The sequence below is a fragment of the Lepeophtheirus salmonis genome, chromosome 5, assembly GCF_016086655.4.
Source record: "Lepeophtheirus salmonis chromosome 5, UVic_Lsal_1.4, whole genome shotgun sequence".
NCBI lineage: Eukaryota > Metazoa > Arthropoda > Copepoda > Siphonostomatoida > Caligidae > Lepeophtheirus > Lepeophtheirus salmonis.
In genome coordinates, this window is record NC_052135.2 from 30,049,828 (window position 1) to 30,071,879 (window position 22,052).

Genomic DNA, 22,052 nt, shown 5'->3' on the forward strand with positions numbered 1-22,052 from the left:
GCCTTTGAATAGACTTAACAAGCCCTTCATAAACCAAGCAAAATCTGAGGCATGTTTAATAATCTTGCCTGAGTTTTCTTATCTATTTACTCTTTAGTTAAAGTACCACTAAATCATTTTTCTCAAATTACATTGCGTGACGATTTGGTAGCTACCAATTGAACTTGATAATAATTATTTGCATGTGTTGTACAATTATTCATGCATGTAAAAATTAAACTTGTGGTTTTTGGATCCAATTTTTCTTCAAAATAATAGGAGTATTTGCCGGATGAAAACGTTGCCTTTAAGAAAATCATACATAAGTGGAATTTTTTTCCTTCTTCGTTGGAATTGGTGCGGAAACGACAACATACATTGTTGTTTTATACGTATATATTTTTGTAGTATCATTGCTTATAAGCAACAAAAAATGTCACAAATATTCACAAAAGATACATCGAGGCACAGGAGGTAAAAATAAACGACACAAGTAAACAAAGCGTATTAGGTAATAAAACTTTGAAGAATATATCATTTGGAAAGTTGGGAATAATTCATTTTTGTAAAAATGATTATTGTTTTTTTTTTCTTTTTATAATGCACATATATTTCATAATCGATACATAAGTATATAATTGTAAAAAAATATGAATATTTAGTTGTAACTTGGCTAGGTTTTTGTTTTCCAAAGCTGTTATAATTATTATTTGTTCTTCTGGAGTTAATATCTAAGTATAATTACATAAGTTTATAGATACTAGAGAAAAACATTGAGGATTTGTTGTGGAGCTATACGTACAAGCCCTTGTTTGACTAACTAAGAGTAGAATTGATGTTCGACATTGTATTAATATCTACTCATATCCTAGAATGGAATTTGTGTTTATTTTCTTCCTCCTATAGATGATTACAGTAAATACAATTAAACGTTGTGGATACTGAGCTACTTTCCTCTCAAACATTCTTTAAATTGTCAAGGTGACCATGTTCATTTTCGGTTTCTTTTATTTAGCATACCGGAAAGTCCTATTTTTTACAACTATTGTACATTTTTTAAATATACATCAGATATGTATATTTAAAAATGTCTTATCCCTCAATTGTTGAATTACTAATTGACTTCATTTATGTATTAGCGTTCCTTCGCATTAAAATAGATATAATATAATTGACGAACAGAGGGACAGACGGAAATGAGGGTTGAATAAATGAATAGGCTTACATAAATTCAAATCCCACTTCATTTTGACTGTCATTGTGTATATGTAGGCAGTAAGTACATAGCCTAGATAATGCAGAGACGTTATTATGTTGCAAAAGCTACATAACGGAAGTGGATAAGATCTGTTCATACTTACATAAACATTACATAATAAACATGGACACGTCCTTGAAAAAGGTCATTAAGTGTGTATGTATTTGTAGGTATATACTATATACACCTACCTAAATATTAGTGTTGGCATCCAGTTTAAAAATTCCGTACCGGTCTGAGACCGTTACAATTTTTTTAAACTAGCTGAATTAGTCTAGGGGGAAAAATCGGTCTTGATCGGTCCAGTTAATAAATTTGCTCTAGATTGCTCAAATATTAAAATTTAGTTTTTGTTCTATGGTCTGGAAAAATAAAATTTTGGTACTGGATCTCAATCGAAATATTGGTCTACAAAAACTCACTTCAGACCAGGGCTGAAAAAATATTGTTATTAGTCTAAACACTAGAGTATATATTTTCTTTAAACGCCATTTTGTTGGACATGAAGTATATATTTTTCTATGAAATGGAATAGGTGGAGATGAGATGAAGTAAAAAGTAATCACTCTACTAGGGTCATGTCAATTCTTTAGAGTGCTACTACAATATAAATTATGTATGATGTACCTATATGTTAAGAAGAAGGCACGCAACACGTAATTTCTCTTTCCAAGTGCTCTTTGTGACAAGGCAAAAATTAGAATAATAATGCTTGAATAATAATATAATATACATTTTGACAGGTTTTTTATCACTTTCTTTCAGGTTAAAAATTCAATCAGTTGTCAGCTCTCTTATATTTATTTACATATATGTATATAAGGCTTTGTGCTTACTTACTTTGTTGCATAAATACTACTACTGGCGACATATTTCGGAGACATTAATTATCACTTATTGCTTTAAAAAAACAGCAAAAACATTTTTCCATTGTTAAGTCGTCATTTCAGTAAATATATGTACCATATGAGTACATAAATGTGTTTTTCATTTGAAACATAGTTTTCATTCCTTTTGTTGTCCAAAATAAGTGTATTTCATTTAAGTATGATGCAATGATGACTTACATTGATTTTAAAACTTCATACAAAACGTTTGTACTGCAAATATGACTTTGATGGATATTTATAAATCTTGTATATATCAACTAATGTTAATTCATAATACTGTTAATTCTTTCAATTTACTATATACTTAAAATCAAGAATTCACTTACTCATGGTTATTAAAATTAAATTATATAAATATTTCTATCCATTTATTATGGTCCCTGAAAGTGTAAAAAGTTATTTAAATGCGTAGAATTTCGCAAAATTTCACATTATTAGCTTGCATTAAGCCAAGGCTAAAATTATGTGCATTTTAGTTACTTTTAGAGATGGGGAAACTTCCCCTCATTCAACAATATAGGTGTACATTATTCTCAACTCATTTCTAAGCAGACATGATACAAAATATTATCCATATTTATTGATGTTCTAAATAATTGATTAGTCAACTTTCAATGTTCGATGATTGTATTGCAGCTTGACTCTTTGTATATATACGAGGGGGGTTTGAAAAGTGTAGACCAAACAAAGATACAAGACATTTTTTTTTACTTTGTTCTTTTATTTTTCACCATAGTCTTCTTGTAACTCACCACACTTCTCCGAGCGATGCTCCCATCTCTGTAATCCGTCCAACTAGTAATCGGCTTGTTTCTCTGCAAAATAATTGTTTACGAGACATTTTTTCTTTTTGGGCCAATTACTCCAACTTGGATTGACTTAGACCCGCCAAATTTGAGCACAACGATCCTATATATGTCTGCTATTGTTTCAATGTATTTAAAGGTTACTCCTTCAAAAATAAATATTTAATAACATCTCAATACTCTATTTTGTCCATTTTCACAAAAACACTCGCATCCACTCTCTAACGAATTTTACATAACAAATGCGCAAACAAAATGGCAGACACTTTGTGAGTAACTCTCAACAGATGCTAGATAGATATGACTAGCTTTTATTTTTAAGTGCTGGCATCTTCACATTGAGGTCAGAAACTTTTTAAACCACCCTCGTATATATATATGTATATGCAATAGCCCTACCAACGCGGTTTTTGAGCTGACAAAACCCAAATATTAATTAATTGGCCTTTTCAAATGAAAACTTCTATCCCTATAAGCTTAATGTTGGTTTTTGTACCTAATTACATGTCTTTTACATGATAACGTTGTAACTACTTCTTTATCTGATTTCTCATATTATTTGATAAAATCAAAGCATCAATCCAAAAATACTCGATGAGGACCATTAGTGTGAGTTGTTTGTTTTCTACTATTATAGCCATGTTCAATCTGAGCTGATTGCAGACTATTCTCCAATAGCCTATAATCCATCGATATTTCGGTATTGAAATGAAAATAAATTATAATTATTTATGTTTATTTAAAATTATTCTTTAGTTTTTCCATTGCGTTCACCAAATTTAGAGTTTCACAAGATGAATTTTACTGGAAGCAATTTATCACTTTTTTGATATTACTTGAATCCAACCTCTCAAAAATTACAATTTTAAAGATAAGAATATCTTGATCACTGAAATTATCTTCTTTTACTCATTTCAAAACAAATTTGTTCGGTCCATAATAGAACAATATACTAGGTCTTCCCCTCAAACACAAACATCCCTAGAGTTACTAGTCTTAACAGAGCAGGCCCTTGAAAATTAGACGCTCCAAATGGGATTTTAAGTTGTGCATTCTCTGCTTTAGCTTGATTAATTTCTATTATTTTTGAGGGTGTTTCACTGACGTTATAAATTGCATCATCATTGAAGAAGAAGGGAGCTCAAAGTGGATATTTTAACACATAAAATGAACAAACTTCCAAACCATCTTAATGAAACTTCATCAAATAGCTTTAAAAATTTAAAAAAATACTAAAAATCTGCATTGAATCCTACTTGATGCAAATGATAAGGTGTAATATTTACTAAAAATCCCTATAATATGGCTGGAATTGTACAATTGTTAGTATTGTTTGATCGATTCTGGACGAGAAGAGTATGAGAATTAGAGAACAATATTTTATTATTTTAATTGAAATAGTTAATTGTTTCTACTATATAGAAATAAGATTGTATAACGATATATTAAAATACTTTTAATATATGTTAGGATCTTATATATATAATATAGACAGGTAATCTATTGATAAATTTTTGAAAGATAGTAAAATCAAAGTCCTTTTATTTGTTGATGAGATTTTGACATCTTAACGTGAAAACGGTCCATAATAGAAACCTTTTTCTTCTTCTTCTATTTAAAAAAAAAATAGTTTTTTTATAGAGTGATCTTCATTTTTTTCTCTTTCTTTTAAAGGACAGAACCTTGATCATTAATGTAAAAGAATCAGAGGTCGAGAGTCCAACTAAAATACTTGGAAAGTCTGTATTAGAACCTCCATCCACCAGATGATTAGATTTGATCTAGTTTTTAGACCCTTGCTTTCTATTATGCAGAGATGGAATCTTATCATCTATAACAATTTTTCTCAAAATATGATGAGCTCACTCCCCTTTAGTGGAATGATGAGGCTTGAGTAAAAAATATGTCTCTGATAAGAAACCTCAACAAATTGGCTTTTATCGAAAAATTGCCATAAAAAATTAATGGTAACATTTAGAGATCTTAATGTTTCTTGAGGTGAGATGCAATGTACAATGTATGAGAGCTCCTGTTCTATGATAATATTCCCCTGATAATATTTAGAACCCCTTTGATGGCCTTGTTAGACATTTTTCTACATACGAGTCATTCACATAAATATGCATGTATCAAAGCTCTCAAAAGGAGTAATCATTCCATGTATTTTTGCTATTGTTTTCCGAACTTGATCAAAAATGAGAAAAAATGTACTCCCCTTTCTGTTTTTATTTGGTGCTTCTACATACATATTTAGTTAATGAAACCATAGTTATTAAAAAATAACATAACAATATGTTGGTATTATCTTTTACTATTTGAGAAGAATTTAATATCTATATAGTACAAGTATACAGAGTGAGGAATCTAAAATTAAAAATTTTAAAAACCGTTTTCACATATTTAAATTTTGTGCTATTTTTAATGGAGTTTTTTTTAAGCAAAAGTTGGTAATTCAACAATTTTCGACACTTTTTATCCAATATGTCTCCCTCCATTCTGAATGATGGCTTTAATATGGGGACGAACATAAGTACAGCTGGCCTTGATGAAGTCTGAGGACATGTTATTCCACTCATCTGTGATCTCAGCCTTCAGGGCATCGACATTCATGTGGGAAGTATTGTTCGTTCTGGCCTCCAAGACGCACCAAAAAGCAAAGTTCAAGGGGTTCGCGCTAGGTGAGGTGAAGTCCAGAAGTCTGCCGGCCAGAAGACAGCCATATTCTCTGTGCAGAAATGCTGCTCTTTCTTGGGCGTGTGTGCCGTGGAGCCGTCTTGGGTAAACACATATTTGTCCCTGGGGAACGTGTTCTTTAACTATAGCATGTTACCTGATGACCTTGTAGTAGATGTCCGTATTTGGCAAAAGTTTGTAGTTGAACAATTTTCTACACTTTATAATAAATACATCCCCCTCCATTGTTGATGATGGCTTTCATAAGGGGACCAAACATAAGTCCAGCTCGCCTTTATGAAGTCAAAAAAAAAAATGTTGTTTCACTTTTTGTGATCACACCCTTATGGGTCCTCGACATTTAGTTGATAATTTTTGTTTGTCTTGTAGAACAAGACACGCAAAACATCGAAGTCCAGGGGGTTCACGTTGGGTGAGGACGAATTCCAGGAATCTGCCGGCCAGAATGCAGCCATGTTCTAACTGCATAAATTTTGTACCTTCTTGGATGTGTGTACCGAGGTGTTGTCTAGGGTAAAGTCATAAATATCCTTGGAGAAGGTGCTCTTTAACCATGGCAAGACATAGCACCTGAGAACATTGTAGTAGACGTCCGTGTTGACATTCTCGTTGGCCTTGAAGAATTAGGGGGCATCTTGCTACCGTCAGACCCCATTCCACCAAGGACCATGACCTGAGCTAGATGTTTGGTCCCTAAAGTTCCATCGACCTGATCTCTTTATTCAGCCAAGAAGTGATAATTTCTCCTGTTCAAAACAGCGTGCACTGCAAAGATCTTCTTGTCCGAGATCGAGGAGATCATACATCCTCTACCGTTTTGCTTGTTGCTCGGACATTTTTTATTGTGCAAAAACAAAACGAACATCAAATTGTAGCTTTTTGTGAGCTCTTTTGAATGGTGTCAAGTAAAAAATTGTGAAACTTTTAGAACTGAGGCTAGACAGCCTCGAAGAGGATTTTAATTTTGAGTCCTCAACCTCTATAGGTACCATTGTAATACAAAAAAATTGTCTCTCTAAATTCATAAATATATTTTTGAAGATTTTGCTCCTTTTTCAGTCTATGCATATATATAAAACAATATTAAACACAATTATTAAACAATCGATCAAATTATTCCTATCAAAAATACAAATATTTCAATTCCTACCACGACAATAAAATCTTATTAAGTCAATCTTTTTGTTTTATATGAACATCCATCGAGGATTTCTAAGATAAAACATGTATCTGAGGAAATATAACATTGAAGGAAATACAAATTATATTTTAATCGTTTTGTTTTTATTTAGCAAATTGGTATTTATGTTTGTACAAAAACCTATAGTGCACTTAATTTGTATCAATTATTTAATGACGGCTACATAAATATCTTAAAATGAAATTAGATACATTTTTTTCGTTTTAATGATAGCAAATACATATTGGTTTATCAAACGAACTCTGACGAAAATAAAAAAAAGTGAAATTCATAACGTCGATTAAATTGTAACCTTAGAACTAATGGAGTATGCAACAAATAATTACTGTATGTAGTCCTTGGCCTCTTCCTCAGTCATTGTTTTACACTAACGCGGAATCAATGTTCATCTATGAAAGACAGTCATGATTTTGAAAAGAGATTGGTTAACCAAATCTTGGTCATCTAGATAGAAGAAAATGACACGTAAGCAAGGTATGAAAAAATCCTTATGACCAGTCCTATCGGTCCTTAGGACTGTCGATCAATGGGACCGGTACTTAACTCTCAGTTCTTGGAATTTCTCATAAAAAAATCGATGGTTTCTCCTTAAGCCAATTATGACATATGAATTATATATTAAGATTATTGCACATATCTAGTAAAAAATATTATTTTTTTCATTATCTGTATATATATAAAATAGAGAGAGAGTGTAGATGTCCTTTATACGTTCCCACACCATTGAGCCTAGGAGGCTGAAATTTTTGCATGAGTCCCTCTTTTGAGCTGGGGCAAGCAAAAACGGGGCTGTCCATTTTTGGGGAGGTCATATAAGAGGGGCTTATCCTATACCCAAAATACAAAAACCGTTTTTGCAGCTCAAGGAGACTAGATAGGGGGGTTAAGTTATTTTTCAATCAGTGATTGGCGTTTCGAAAAAAACTGTGAGAATTACTACGTTTTCTAAATTTATTCAAAATTGAAAAAGTTATGGGCTAAAAAAGAAATTGGTGAAACTTGAAATTTCGTTTATTTCAGGTAAAAAAAAAAGAGAAAGAAAAAGAAGAACTTTCAATGGAATATGGGATTAGTAAATTGAATAAAATTTGTGGAAATTTATCTAGAGATTCGTTTGCATATAAATATACCAAATTAAAATGGATGTTTTACTAAAATATCTGTCATTTTCTGAATAATTTACTTTTTTTTCTCTCTCTTTTTTCCACCATTTTTTCATCAAGCGTCAATTTTCAGTTTTTTAAAGAAAAAATTACACAAAACGATGCTTTTTGCGGAAAAAATGTCGACGGAATATCAGAGTATTTTCAACTTCTGGAACATTTTATTACTTAATTTTTTGCAACATTTTCAAAAATGAACCAGTCATCAAGTATTATTTTTTCGACATTATTCTTCGTAAATTTTTTATTTATTTTTCAAGTACGAAAAAATTCTTGGTAGGATTGTATTTCCTTTACAATTCCAATAAATGCAGTTAACTATTTTTTTTGCAAAATTAGTGCAAAAAAGGTTTTTGCAATTTTCTTAGCGAATTTCGATTTCAGAATTTTTTGAAGCAAATAAAAATGAACTTCTCATCTAGACAATTTTTTAGATGCATAAATGTTATTTCAAGTTTATAACGCATTATTTATTTATTCATAATAATACTACTAAGGTTTCAAGAAGCAATAATGAGAGTATTATCTTTTTTTTTTTTTGGGGGAGGGGAGATTTGCGATGATAATACTTTGTAAATTACCTTACTTAACCGGATTGACATATAGTGTGAAGAATCCAAGAGAATTATAATTATCAGGATCCTTTTCGACAACAACGAAACATTCATATTATAATTATTCGTATGTAGAAGTATTTTCTGAATATTTTTTTAATTTTCTCTATTAATTTTTTTAATGTAATATCCCTCTCCCTCCTTAGCCCGAGCAACGCCGAGTAATCCTTAGCTAGTTATCTATATAACACGAACATATTGTATTCTAATTTGGTTATTCAATTTATTTTATTACATATATAACGGTGTAATTTAGTAAAAGGAAAACCCCTTCATTGACGTCACGAGTGATCGATTTTACCTACTTTAAGGGACAACAGGTGGGACTGGACTCGACCACGGTCCTTAATCCTAAATAAGGACCGACACCACACTAGTTAATAAGCTTTAATCTCTCTTACGTCAATCATGGAGGAGCCCTGTTTTGGACCATTCGTTAGTCATGATGGGTTCTTGTTAAATTGAACCCAACAAGTTTTACATAAAAATGTTCACAACATGGTGAAAATGGATAATTGATTTTACACAATAACATTATTCAGATTTTCGTTCTTAGATTTTAATTCATCATTTATTTATTTGAGATGAGATTTGAAATATTTTCATTAAATCTTTGAGGTTTTTCTTTCAATTAATACTCATTTTGGCTTATCTTTATTGTAAAGAAGAGAAACCAAATCTTTGGAGGAATTGCAAATAATTATCAAATCCTTATTCGTCATATAATGAATTCTCATACATTATTTTTTTCATTTTTTTTAAGATCCCAAAACTATGGAAAAAGAATTTTGTTTTAGCTATTTATTTTTTTAAATGCCTTACATGAAATATACTAACATAAATTCCTTAATGGGTAACTACAACAACAAATTGTTTATCATTGTATGTATTAGTGTTGAGTTTCAGTCTCAAATCATAGACCGATTTGAGACCATTATGATTTTTGGTGGACCCAACAAATTTAAAAAAGTTTGGTCTGGAACTATCTCAAAGAAAAATTCTTTTGAGATCGATCCTGAATAAAAAATCGGTCTGGATCGGTATTGTTTACAATTCTATAAATGAGTCTTTGATGACGTCAGTTGTGTTTCAAAATTGTGCATATCTAGATACAATAACTTCGTATGATCATTGCATTAATCATATTTGTAGAAATCATACATCAGGATGGGGGAGAAAATTGGTCCATAGAATAGGAAATAAAAAAATATGTAACAGTGCAAGATCACGGTTTGGACCGAAATATCGGTCCAAAACGGTCTAGAAAATATCCCTTATGGCCGAACTAAAAAAAAAACTATCTTCGACCAAGCCTCAATACTAGTATGTATGTAGTACCTATTGTTTTAACTTATTTGCCTTGTAAATTCTTTTATTTTAGTGATGCCATGAATACAACACAAAATCAATCTGAAAGTAATTACTCTATGTTTAGATATTAAACTAATTGTTTACTGGCACTAAATATATTTTGAAAATAGAATTTGAGCTTATCATTACCTTGTAATTACCTATTAATTTTAATCATTCAAGCATTATTTAAATATTATCTTTATAATAATAAAAAAATTATATATTAAAATATTTGTACACAAAAATCCAATTTAGAATATTTCACTCAAGGATAAGTAGTCCCAAAGATGCATCCTTATCAAATTAGTCCGCTCTTAGTAAATGCTCAATTGACCATCCCTGATCGTCCTTATTTGATTAGATACAATTATCTTTACAAGTGAATTGAAGTTACTCATATAACTTTAAAAAATATGACATAGTATCAAACCATGACCTTTATGGTAAGTAATTTGTGGAATGACGATAATATAATGGTTTGTTACAAATTAAGCATTGGATTGATTGCAATTATTTTTTAAATATTTAATTTTATAGTTTCTTTAATAACCTTTTTGTGTTTGTTACATATTTTCACGAAAACAAAATATAATTTAAATATTTTTATATATAGATTTCACAGGACAAGGTGTTGAGTCAAAGTTGTGTTCTCCAATATTCTATAATATAAACCCAACTTGTATAACGTATAAGTCAGGGATTTGTAATCTTTTTTACAAAAAGACCACATAACCTTAAAGTTTCATCTTGTTTTCTAGGACGGAAAACACAATTCAGATAAATATAAAAAACTAATGAATGTAACTTTAGATGAGGTTTAGCAACGAGGGTGTGTAGCTAAAGCTCAGCGCATTATATTAAGAAAGATATATATGTATATATATTTATAGTTGTAAATTCCAAGGATTTTTTGTTGTACGAGTTTGTTGTTAAAGCAAACCTAAAAAGAGTTTTTTTTTTCTGAAGCTGTTATTATTATTATTTAATTATTGAGGATAAGTTTTGAGTAACTGCGTGTTAGGGTGCTCAGGAAACACGGAGAGTAATACTTAGGATTTATTGGGGAGTTTTCTTCTATACTAGTGAAGAAAATCCATGTTATTAATTAAAAGCTTGTTTATTTGTTACAATCTTATAGCTCCGAGTAATGCCGGCTACTACCATTAGTAATTAAGAAGTGAACAAATCAACAGCTGATAAAATACACTGGAGTTGTTGATGTTCTTGTGGGAATTATCATTGTTACTTATGCACGTAAATTTATTCTTTATTTTTTGACTTGGCAAATTATTATTATTCATGATAGAAAGGGGAGAATTCAATGACTAAAATATAATATAATTTATGTCATTCAAAACACTAAGCAAATCCAACAATAAAATGTTTTAAACCCACGGATGGCCGCTTGTGGTTGATATACGGTCGTTCTTTATAAACAGTACACAACAAATAAAAAATAAATAACTGTACATTATTTAAGAAAGAAAGAGCAAAAGGGGATGGAAGGATGGCCCCATCTGGAACGGAAGTCATTAAGTCTACATAACATGCTTGTACACAGTAGTATTTTTCTTCTATTGGAATAGACAAACATTATATAAAAAGTGTTTTAATGTTGAATCAATTCATATATATATATATTTATGAATTGAGTAAAGTTTTTGATTAAAAATCAATTTATTTTATATTTTATCTGCATTAATTTTTAATCTATTTATTCACATGTATTTTAAAAGAACTCAATGATGTCATATAAATGATATTTTTTTTTATTCATGTCATTCATTACTTAATTTAAATTAGGGTGGCTTTTATTGCCTCATGACTAATCAATGTTTTTCTTTTCATTTTCTCACCCTCTCAATCGGTTTTAATAGTAAAAATGTATTCCTTTGGGAAAATTGTAAAATTTGAGAGACATTCAGAGGTCGTGGCTCTTTGAGTTTAAACTTTTGACTAAGATTGTAAAATTATTAATATTTTTGCTACGTTTTTATTTTTAAGCGAAAATGAAATTTAGAATAAATTACCACTACTGAGAAGACAAAAGTACCCCAAATTATGGTCCATTTTGTTGATAAATTACTTTGTAATACATCAAATATTAAATAATATAATGGATCTTAGAAAGGATTGAATATTGAGACTAAATAATAAATGTATTGTCATAAAAATTATTTATGTGTATTGATAACTTAGTGTTACTAAAAAAAAAAGGAGAGATCCATTTTTTAACTCCGTAGTAATATAGACTTCAAAACATTAAAAACCGAAGGCCACCATAAAATATTTATTAAAGTCAAAAATATTTAGAGTTAATTTAATTTTTTCAAAAGATCATTAGCGAAGTTTCATTATGAAGGAAACAATATGAAAGAGTGTGACAAATAAAGTAAAATATTTATTTCAAGAGCAACCCTAATATACAAATTATGACTTTGTGGAAGTAGAATGACGTTACTTGATTTAGTACCTTCATAATTTGTTCATGAATTTGACGTCTTGCTTATAAAAAAGATATATAACTTTTCTTTTCATCGACTGTCCACACTATTACATAGAAAAATGAAATTTTGGTCAAAGGATCAATTATTATACAACATTTATGTTGAACATGTTATATTCAATGTAATTGGTTTTGCTCTGAATTAAGTGTTAAAATAATGATGAATTTAGTAGCCATAATTTGGTACTTTGTTCATTTCTGTTCATGTGTTTGCTTCATTGTAATTAATGCATTCCAGACAAAAATAGATACATAAACTCAACATCTGTGTTGAACTGTAATTATAAATAATAATATTGGATTCAACGCTGGGGGTGTCTCATATACTGTCACTATGTTTGTACTTCAACCCCAGGGGTTGTTATTGCTGTGATTGACTCTTAATTTGTGTAACTTGAGAGCTTACTAAATTTTTTTTCCTGTAGCATTCTAATGTAAGAAATATCTTGTGATTAGGATTATTTCTCTTTGTAGCGTTTTCATGTTAGGTCAGCATGATCGATGTCATGACTAACTATTTAAGTTTTTTGTTGTGGTTTGGATCGGGTTACAGAAATGTAACAAGTTGGACCTGTTGACTCTAAAAAAACCCAAGCACTAGTTGTGATAATGATAACACATGGGTTGAAAAGTCCCGTGCTTAAAAAAAAATGTTTTTTTTTTGTTCAGAATTGAATTTTTTAAAATTATTATTGATTTTTGCTTTCACTTTATGGAGCAGAGTTTCCATGACACTTTTCAAGCCATGATAAGGTAAATCAAAAGCAGTGCAAAATTGAAACATGAAATTGTTTTTATACATTGTTTTGGAAATAACAAAAGTAGCGTCAGACTTTGCACCATGACTCAAAAACTAAAGAACAGATCGTCATAAAAAATTTGACAACTGTCTTTTAAAGGTTGGTAGTAACTGAAATTTTTAAAAAATAACCCTGTCTATGTATAAAATCCAAGACTTTTCAGCTCATGAAATGATAATGAGAATTGCGATTACCTTAAAGATTATTATTTCCTCTTAAATTATCAAAAGAAATACTTAAATTAAACAGTATTTAATATTTACACACGAAATCTCGAAATTAAATAAAAAAAAACATATTTCTCGATATCCCGCTCAACTATAATTTCTCGGAAAATGAGAAACCCTAGTCTATTCTATATATATATATATATTAAATTCAATTGCTTTTTGAGCATTATTTTATACCCACTAAGCAGGGGAGATTTACGACACATTTTGCTTTTATTCAAGTACCCAGATCTGGCTTTTCTCAAATCCACCAAAACATACCCACATATGTTTATTATTGTAATATTATTATTATATATGAATAAATTATATGGTGGAGGATTTATTCACTAATTACATTTGAATGCGACTGGTCAAATGTTGGAACTGTCCTCAGGAACGGTTGAACAAGTAAAAATAGAGCTTGAGTTAGAAATCAATAAAATTATAACTGAATAATATTTTTGGGGGGTTTCAAATAATTAAATTTCCCAGGGAATACACTATTCTTATTTTCCAACTCATAGAGAAACCCAAACGTTTACTAAGCATCTCTCAGAGTAAATTACCAGCCTTGTTAAAGTGCCAATGGAATAGCATTAAATCATTTTGTGAAAAATTAATTATTGGAAATATTTTAAACCATTCTTCTAAGTTTAAATCATGTCAAAATATCTTCTCTGATTGCGTTTTCTTCAAGTCTATGTAGAAATTGGATCAATATAAAGATAGCTAGGACTGAAGGACAGATCTATCGATCCTTAGGGCTGCTGATGAATGGTGAAAAATACAGGACCGATTATAAAAAAGGCTGATAGGTGAAGAAAAAAACAATGCATTATCCAAAAAAATAGTTTTACTCTACTCAAAATCAGTTTTGTCTGATATCTCGCAGAAAAGTTGAGTAAAACTTTTGACTATAATTAACAACGTAATGATTTATATGTAATGTACATTTTATGGTTCTTGCTTTTGCGATGTTCAAGAAAAAAGGGGAAAATTGCAAATTTTCTCAGTCTCCCCTAGATTTTACTAGTATTGCTCACTTATGTTATTCAGTGAATACTGAAAAATTACTGAACTATATAATATTAAGTACTTTTTATTCATTTTTAATTAATCATTTTTACAAAGCATATATATATTTTTTTCATTATTGACTTAATTATATAGGGATTTCTACTTAATACTTAATAACATATGTTTATATTTACAGACTGCGTATATTATGGGATTCAGTCTTGAAGTCTGGTGGATTGTTGTTGCAGAAGGTAATTAATAATTATGTTTTTTCATCTTTAAAAAATAATATTTGATACATCATGACTTGCTATTTAGATCACTTTTGTCTCGTTCAAATTATATAAGCTGGTAACTTCAAAAATACATAAATACTGAATAGGTAGCGAAGGAAAGTCATGTTCATTATAAGTATATCTAAAATAAAATAAACTAATTGAAGTGAACTCATTAAAATGTCAGTCTACATTGAAAAACTTATTCAATAATGATGGTGGTTTGGATAATTAATTGGTTGATTGAAATTGATCAATAATAATCATCATCTTAAGTACATTAAAGTTACAACCGTTGCAAATAAATACTCGACCATAATTATGTTACATATAGATATATAGAGTAAAAACCTAAAAACAAAACAGATCCTTGTTTTTTGGTGAACACTTATGACAATTCGAAAAAAAAAATTGTCATAAAATTTTATATTATGAAATAAATATTTATTTTTAAATTTTAAGTTAGAAAAATACAAAACATATAATAGGCCTATAATTTTATGAGTTTTTGAATCCTATATTTGATCAATTTGATAATTTTTTGGCTCAAAACATTAAGGGATTTAATTACAAATATATCATCAATGGATCATTAAACGGGGGGGGTAATCATTTAGTACTGCAAACATATTGCGTCTCCAAAAAAGTGATGAAACCACCTGTTTTCCGGAAAATATCCTATGACGTATGGGGGACTAATTAATATTCGACACGACTTGTTTGCAGATGTAGTGCGCTTGTATCGCTGCAAAAATCAATAAAATTTGAAACCATAATGATGACTGAAAACATTATGAAATGTAAAAAATCCAAGGATAATGTTTAGTAAGTATTTCATAGACACATTTGAGACAATTATGGACTGTGTATTCAAATTTGTGGGATAAGTACCATAAAATGGTATCAATAGTTGAGAATCTTTATTTGATTTAAGATACTTATATTGCCCCAATATGGATTTTCAAATTAAATCAATTATTTTCTCATAAAGTGCCAAAAATTTGCATCTGTACCTTGCCCTTACTGAAACATGCAGTTGGAAGGGGATAACCTTGGAAAGATTTAAAAAAATGCGTCGGATGTAAGGTATTATAATATATGTGCCGCACATGTTTAATTAAAAGTAAATTATTCTGCATATTGTGAGTTCTTAAATATATAAATATTTCATATGTGGCCCGTCAACACAAAAGCTATCTAGAATGATTTTTTCAAAAGTGATATGGATTACATTTGTATTCTTCGATGAATTATCCTCAAATTATTCTTATTAACTCTTTGGGTGCGTCACAAATTGCACTTAAAATAGCCACAATAAAAGAATGATAATTTGATTGATTTTATTTGAAAGGAGCCATATCAAATAAAGGTTATGAATTATAAATAAAATTCTTGGATATCTCAACTTATAGCATAATTTTTAATGCAAGGCCTATAATAGACTTAAAAATGAACATGAAATATTGGATTGTACATATATAAATGTATATGAAATATACATTTATATATTGGGATTTACTCATTTTCTTGATTTTTGTTAGATATTGTTTTAATGTGTTCACATATCTTCTGTCAATTAATTCTAAACCTATTTGACATTTTTCTAATAAAGAAGGTATTTGAATATGTGATATTTACTCTCAACATCCCTCTTGGTAAATAATAATATGGGGTTTTGAATATGTACAAAAGAGTATGTATATTTTATGTAGTATTGGGTTGAATACCTCTTTAAATATTTCATTTCTCCTTATGCATACGTAGAATATATAAATGTTCAGTACATAAATATGAAGGTATGTAATACATACAACTTAGAACATCAAACGTGATAGTTTATCTTATTAGAGCAGTGAAAAAAAAAAATATATTTTTTTAAAATTCAATTCTTGAGGTAGACTTTTTTATTGTATATTTTAAAAGAGTCTACATGAACATGTACATTTGATAAGTGATTGAAGCGACGTGGGGTGTGTCATAGATGATATTTAGTTTGTATTTACATAAAGTAGGTTGATGGATAGAGGTGTAGAAAATAGGATCTTTGACAAGCGTGACACTTTTGTATGATGTTACAATCTGAACAATGTTTTTACTTATTTTTAAAGCTTTTTTCATCAGGGTTGTAAATTAAAAAGAAACCGGAACTGAACATGATCATCCTAACAATTTCAAGAATGCTTGATAGGAGTGAAGCTTCGTTGTCATGAGGTTTCATGACGATAGGCTGCAAAAAGCTGTGAGATTAAGAAAATAAACACAAATCAGACTCCTTATATAGGAGGAATATAGGGAGGAAGTACTCCGTTTTTGATTCTCATTTTTAATCTTTGTTCAAGAGGGACTTATACTTATAACTCATCCGTGTGCCTCTCCTAAAGTTATGAACAAACACACACACCCGTGGTTACACTTTATACTGATATGTTTTAAATACGGAGTTTTTCCTAATCTTAATATAGTGAAAATTCATAACAACTAAGCTGCTTTACTCCAAAATATTATTTAAAATGCACGTAAAACCATATCGAGTTTTGGTCATTTTTCCCCTCGCATACTGGTAGGTCATATTTTCTACAACTCTATTTATAATTTTATGGACTAAATAAATTAGCTATAGAATGCCTAGCCCTGGATTATATAGACTTGAAAAATGATTTTTAAATGAAAATATATTTTTAGTATATATATATATATATATATTACACCAACCAGACCTGGAACGAGTCAGTTACGACTGTAGGAATGAAAATATGGGAATAGGGGCTAATATGTATATACAAAAATAATACTGACTTCGGATTAGGATTCTAAATCATCTTTAATAACGAATTTAGTTCAATTTCTATAGCGAATTATCCTTTATTTCACTCAAAAAATTAATCTTATGAACCCTTCAAATGGTTGCAATTTGCAATTAAAGTAACCAAAATTCCTCGTCACAATAAAAGAATGAGAAATATTTAGATTTTATTTCAAAATTCAAATTGGCGAAGTATAGACTCAGTTTATAATTTGAATACAAAGTCTATAACTAACAAAATGGGCCTATGAAATATTTGGCTATATATACAAGTACGTATATATAAAATAAAAAAATATTTGGGATTTTCTCTTTTTCTTATTTTTGTTCAAGATTTTTTTATGGTGACGCACCACATATAAATATCTTTTATAGTACAATTTTCAAGGACATTGATATGAATTTTTAAAGCATGTAAGTATTTAATAGCTAATCCTTTAAAAAACTATTTCTTTTATTAAGAGGATAAAAAAACTTTTAAAGGAATGACAATACCCGTAAACAGGCAATAGGTACATACTTGCTAGGTTTCGGTATGAAATTGCATGACCGGTTTGATACCTTAATTATTTTTATTAGAATTAAAATTGAATTAAAAATTTTTCTAGATCGTTACAAAAGATTTTTTTTTTTTATCCCTCTTTTAAGAAAATCAGTGCATTTAAAATTCGGTCTGGATCGGTAACATTTAAAACGGTCTAAGCCGATAATATAGATAAATAGTTAATGACTTCACGTATGTTTAACAATTGTGAACATCAAGACAATAATGGTGTTTAAAGTTGTCCATGAATCATACTTGTACATAAATCAGGATAAGAGATAAATATTCGGGTCTATAGATTGAGACAAAGAAATTGGCGTCCACGATTTTGAAAACGATTATATATCGCTCCATATTACTCTTGAAAAAACCTAACCGGGGGGATTTATTGGACTGAGTCTTAACATTACTACATGCTTGCTTATTGTTATGCCTGGTTTTTGTACCATGTCAAATTATTTCATCCTTGGTGATATTTAAAAAAAACATATTTCCTATTTCACCGTTTATTTTTTTAATAAAAAATATTAGTTTATAAATAATAATAAAAGAATAACTTGATTCAAACATCTCCCTCCACTGTGAGCATAATTATTTTTTTCATTTTCTTAAAAAAACTTCATTCACTTTCTTATTTACAAAAAAATAACTTATTACACTTTAAGAATGGATTTGATACGCCCTTGTACATGTACATGTAGAATCCAGGGTTCATGGAGGTAGGTACTCCATCAACTTATTATTTCCTCTTCTCCTGGAAGTAAAGCCAATAGCAATAATATCACATTTTCTAGGAATTTTTTTCGGGAATACTTTTGCTGAAAAAAACAATTTTTTTAAATAAATAATTGCAGGGCAGTTAGTTAACTTTATATATGATGAGTTAACATTAAAAAAACAAAAATAATTTTGAATAAAAATAAAGAAAAAGGAGACATTATGTCCCATTTATTTTTTACATTACCATGTACGTAATACATATTGAATATAGGTATACAGATCTCTATTTCATAGGCATATTTGAATCAATATAAGGTTTGTATTTGAATTTGTGGGATTGTTTTGTATACCCAAAAATGTTTACTTTAATTTAAAACCTATAAAAACAAACTAAATTACTTATTGTGTACTTAAAAATCAACATTTTAATTACATTCTCTCATCTGATCAATAATTTTCAAAAGTAAAAATATATTCATTTCCCAAAAAATGTAACTTCTCAGCAACATTCAGATGTAGTGGGCCTTCTTTCTTAAACATTTAATTAAATTTGTAAATTTCTCAACATTTACAAATAACAAATAAGTCAAAATTTTACTACAACCGAGAAGAAATTAAGTTTGTGTGGAAAAAAAAGTACTATATATATTTGATGCTCTTATTCATGTTGAAATGATTGAATAATGAAACTTTCACAACGAATAAGCCAGTTAAGATATTGGTTTTGGCATAAAAATGTTTTATACTTAAAGACAAAGTTGGTATTATAAATTTATGTTAATGAAAAAAAAAATATATAAAAATTCTTTAAAATAATTTTTCAATATCAAACAAAACGATGAAACGAGATGCAGCATTAAATATTATTTAAAGTCAAAAATATTTAGCAGAGGGCGTTTTTATTATAAAGGAAACAAAATGAAAGGGTGAGATAAGTCAAAGTAAAACATTACTTTTTAAGGGCACCCTAGTGTAGGTACAATATACATTATATGTACCTATTTAGGCCTTCTTTTGTTCCCACAGTTTCTATGCATTTTGGATAATAGTACATATTCCATTTTCTAATATAAATAGTTTCCCAAAAATCTAAATTAGTTGCCCGTAGAGATGCGATTTTATTTATTTTATTTTATTGTTAATGATGCAAAATAAAATTTGATTTTGATGTTTCACATTTGAATATATGACGTTCAACATATACTCAGGCTCAAATTGTTTCCTTGGAAATCAATCTGTAAGCTAAAATAATTAATTACATTTTGTTCTTTAACTTATATTTTTATTCGTTGGGTATAAGCTGTGGCTTCTAACTGTTTTATTATGTATGACCAAAATTCAATATTATACTATGTTAAACATAGATTGGATTTTATTAAAATAAAAAAAAAGCAATTTCTAAGACTTTCCTGTCAAAGCTCAAAGTCTTATCTATAATTATCCCATATCGGCAAATAATATGTTCCTAATTTAAGGTCTGTCTTAATGGTGAAAAGTGACTCTGAACGATAGTTGTCCTCCAAAACTGAGATCAGTGTTAGATTTTGCGCTCCAAGATGAATTTCATCATTGGCTTCACTATATTTGTACATAATTTGGGTCTCCTATTGTTATACAACTAGCGGGTTTACCCAGCATTGTTCGGATTTATTAGGTGTCTATAAAGTTTATTTTAATTATTAGCGATATGGGCATTTCGGAGATATATAAGATAAGATGAGAGCAATACATTTGGTACTACTGAAATGAATTACTGCCATAAAGAGGAAAACCTTGTATTTAAAATAGCTTTAGTGCAAGATAAATTATATTTAAACATATAAGTTTTTATTTTATAATGCATTTCAAAATATTAACATAACAACTATCAATTAAAGAATGAACCAAAATAAAAAAGATCGATAGTGTCAATCGTTTTTCCTCTTCTAATCATAAAACATTTTCTGTACGTTTTGTCATACATTTTAATAATTTAGATATGTACCATCTTTTCGTTTTAATATAGGCGTTGAGTTTTAGCTTGTTGCTAAATCTTCTCTAAAGTCACATTGATTATTTTTTATTTTATTTTTTTAATATGACGCATTGAGTACATTGTTTCTAATTAATAATGAATCAATTAATCTTTTTATTCTTTTTGTAATTCACAGAACAACTTCCAATTCCTGCTTTTCTATTATGCCTCATTTACTTAATTTTAAGTATACTCTCACTCACAATGCTAGTCGGACTTCGATCCCAAAGAACGTATTTAATACTTTCCTGGATATCCATGGTGCTCATCCTATTATTTCCTGAGGCAGGAATGGTGCTTTTTATGGCTCTTTACCATTGGGTAAGTCCATGGTTTTTAATTAAAATAGAACTATATGTATATTTTTAATACTTAAATCGATAACTTTATTGTACATATATACATGTGTGGGGGTCTAAAACTGAACACTCTGAATTTTTTTTAAATAATTATGTAATTTTTAAAGTGGTCGACGAATTAATTTATTTAGCATGAAAGATGAGAGTCTTAGACACATGTCTATTCAATATGGCCGCCCATGTTCTTCACTACCATCTCCAGCCTGGACCAGAACTTGCTGCATGACTTGGCGATGAAGCTCTGGTCGAGGTTAGCTCAGGAATTCTTGAGGGCAGACTTCAGCTGGTCCTTGGACTTGTATTGGACTTCCGACAGCATCCCCTGCAAACGCCCAAACACTGCGAAGTCAAGCGGCGAACAATCAGGCGAGTGAGGCGCCCAAGAATTCCGATCGAAGAAGGCTGGAGTCTCGATCTGAAGAAACTTTTGGTAAATTTGCTAGTGTGGCAGCTGGCACCGTCCTGCTGCAACCACCATCTGTCCCCGTAAGTTAGCTTGGCCCAAGGGAACACTTTGTCCTTGAAGTATTGACAGTACGTCTCGGAGTTAAGCCTCTCGCGGTCCTCCAAAAAGATGAGATCACATTTCTGACCGTCGGACGCAACAACAGCCAAGACCTAGAGGTTGACTTAGATCTCGTGGTCGCCTCAGGAGTCCCTTTGGGTACCACGCTGTAAACGGTGGTGCGGGTGGAGTTCAGAACCTTGGCAACTTCAGTGGGAGTTTTCCCCCACGTGTAAAGTACCAAAATTGTCTCTCCATATTATCGGCTGTTGTTTCGCTGTTGCTATTTAAATTTTGCTGGAGTTTTGTTTATAACTAGTCAAGATCCTTGTCTCGAAG

At 29.8% G+C, this 22,052-nt stretch overlaps 1 protein-coding gene across 3 annotated transcripts in view; it reads left to right on the top strand.

Moving 5' to 3' along the window:
- Rcd6 (Reduction in Cnn dots 6) overlaps positions 1-22,052 on the top strand; it is a 68,908-nt gene that overhangs the window by 23,998 nt on the left and 22,858 nt on the right. For 2 of the 3 annotated variants that reach the window (XM_040712406.2, XM_071888567.1), the window contains 2 exons: positions 14,690-14,744; positions 20,986-21,170. In XM_040712406.2, the coding sequence (XP_040568340.1) occupies positions 14,690-14,744; positions 20,986-21,170 (240 nt within the window). The remainder of the gene's footprint in view (positions 1-14,689; positions 14,745-20,985; positions 21,171-22,052) is intronic. The other variant, XM_071888565.1, reaches the window with a different exon arrangement.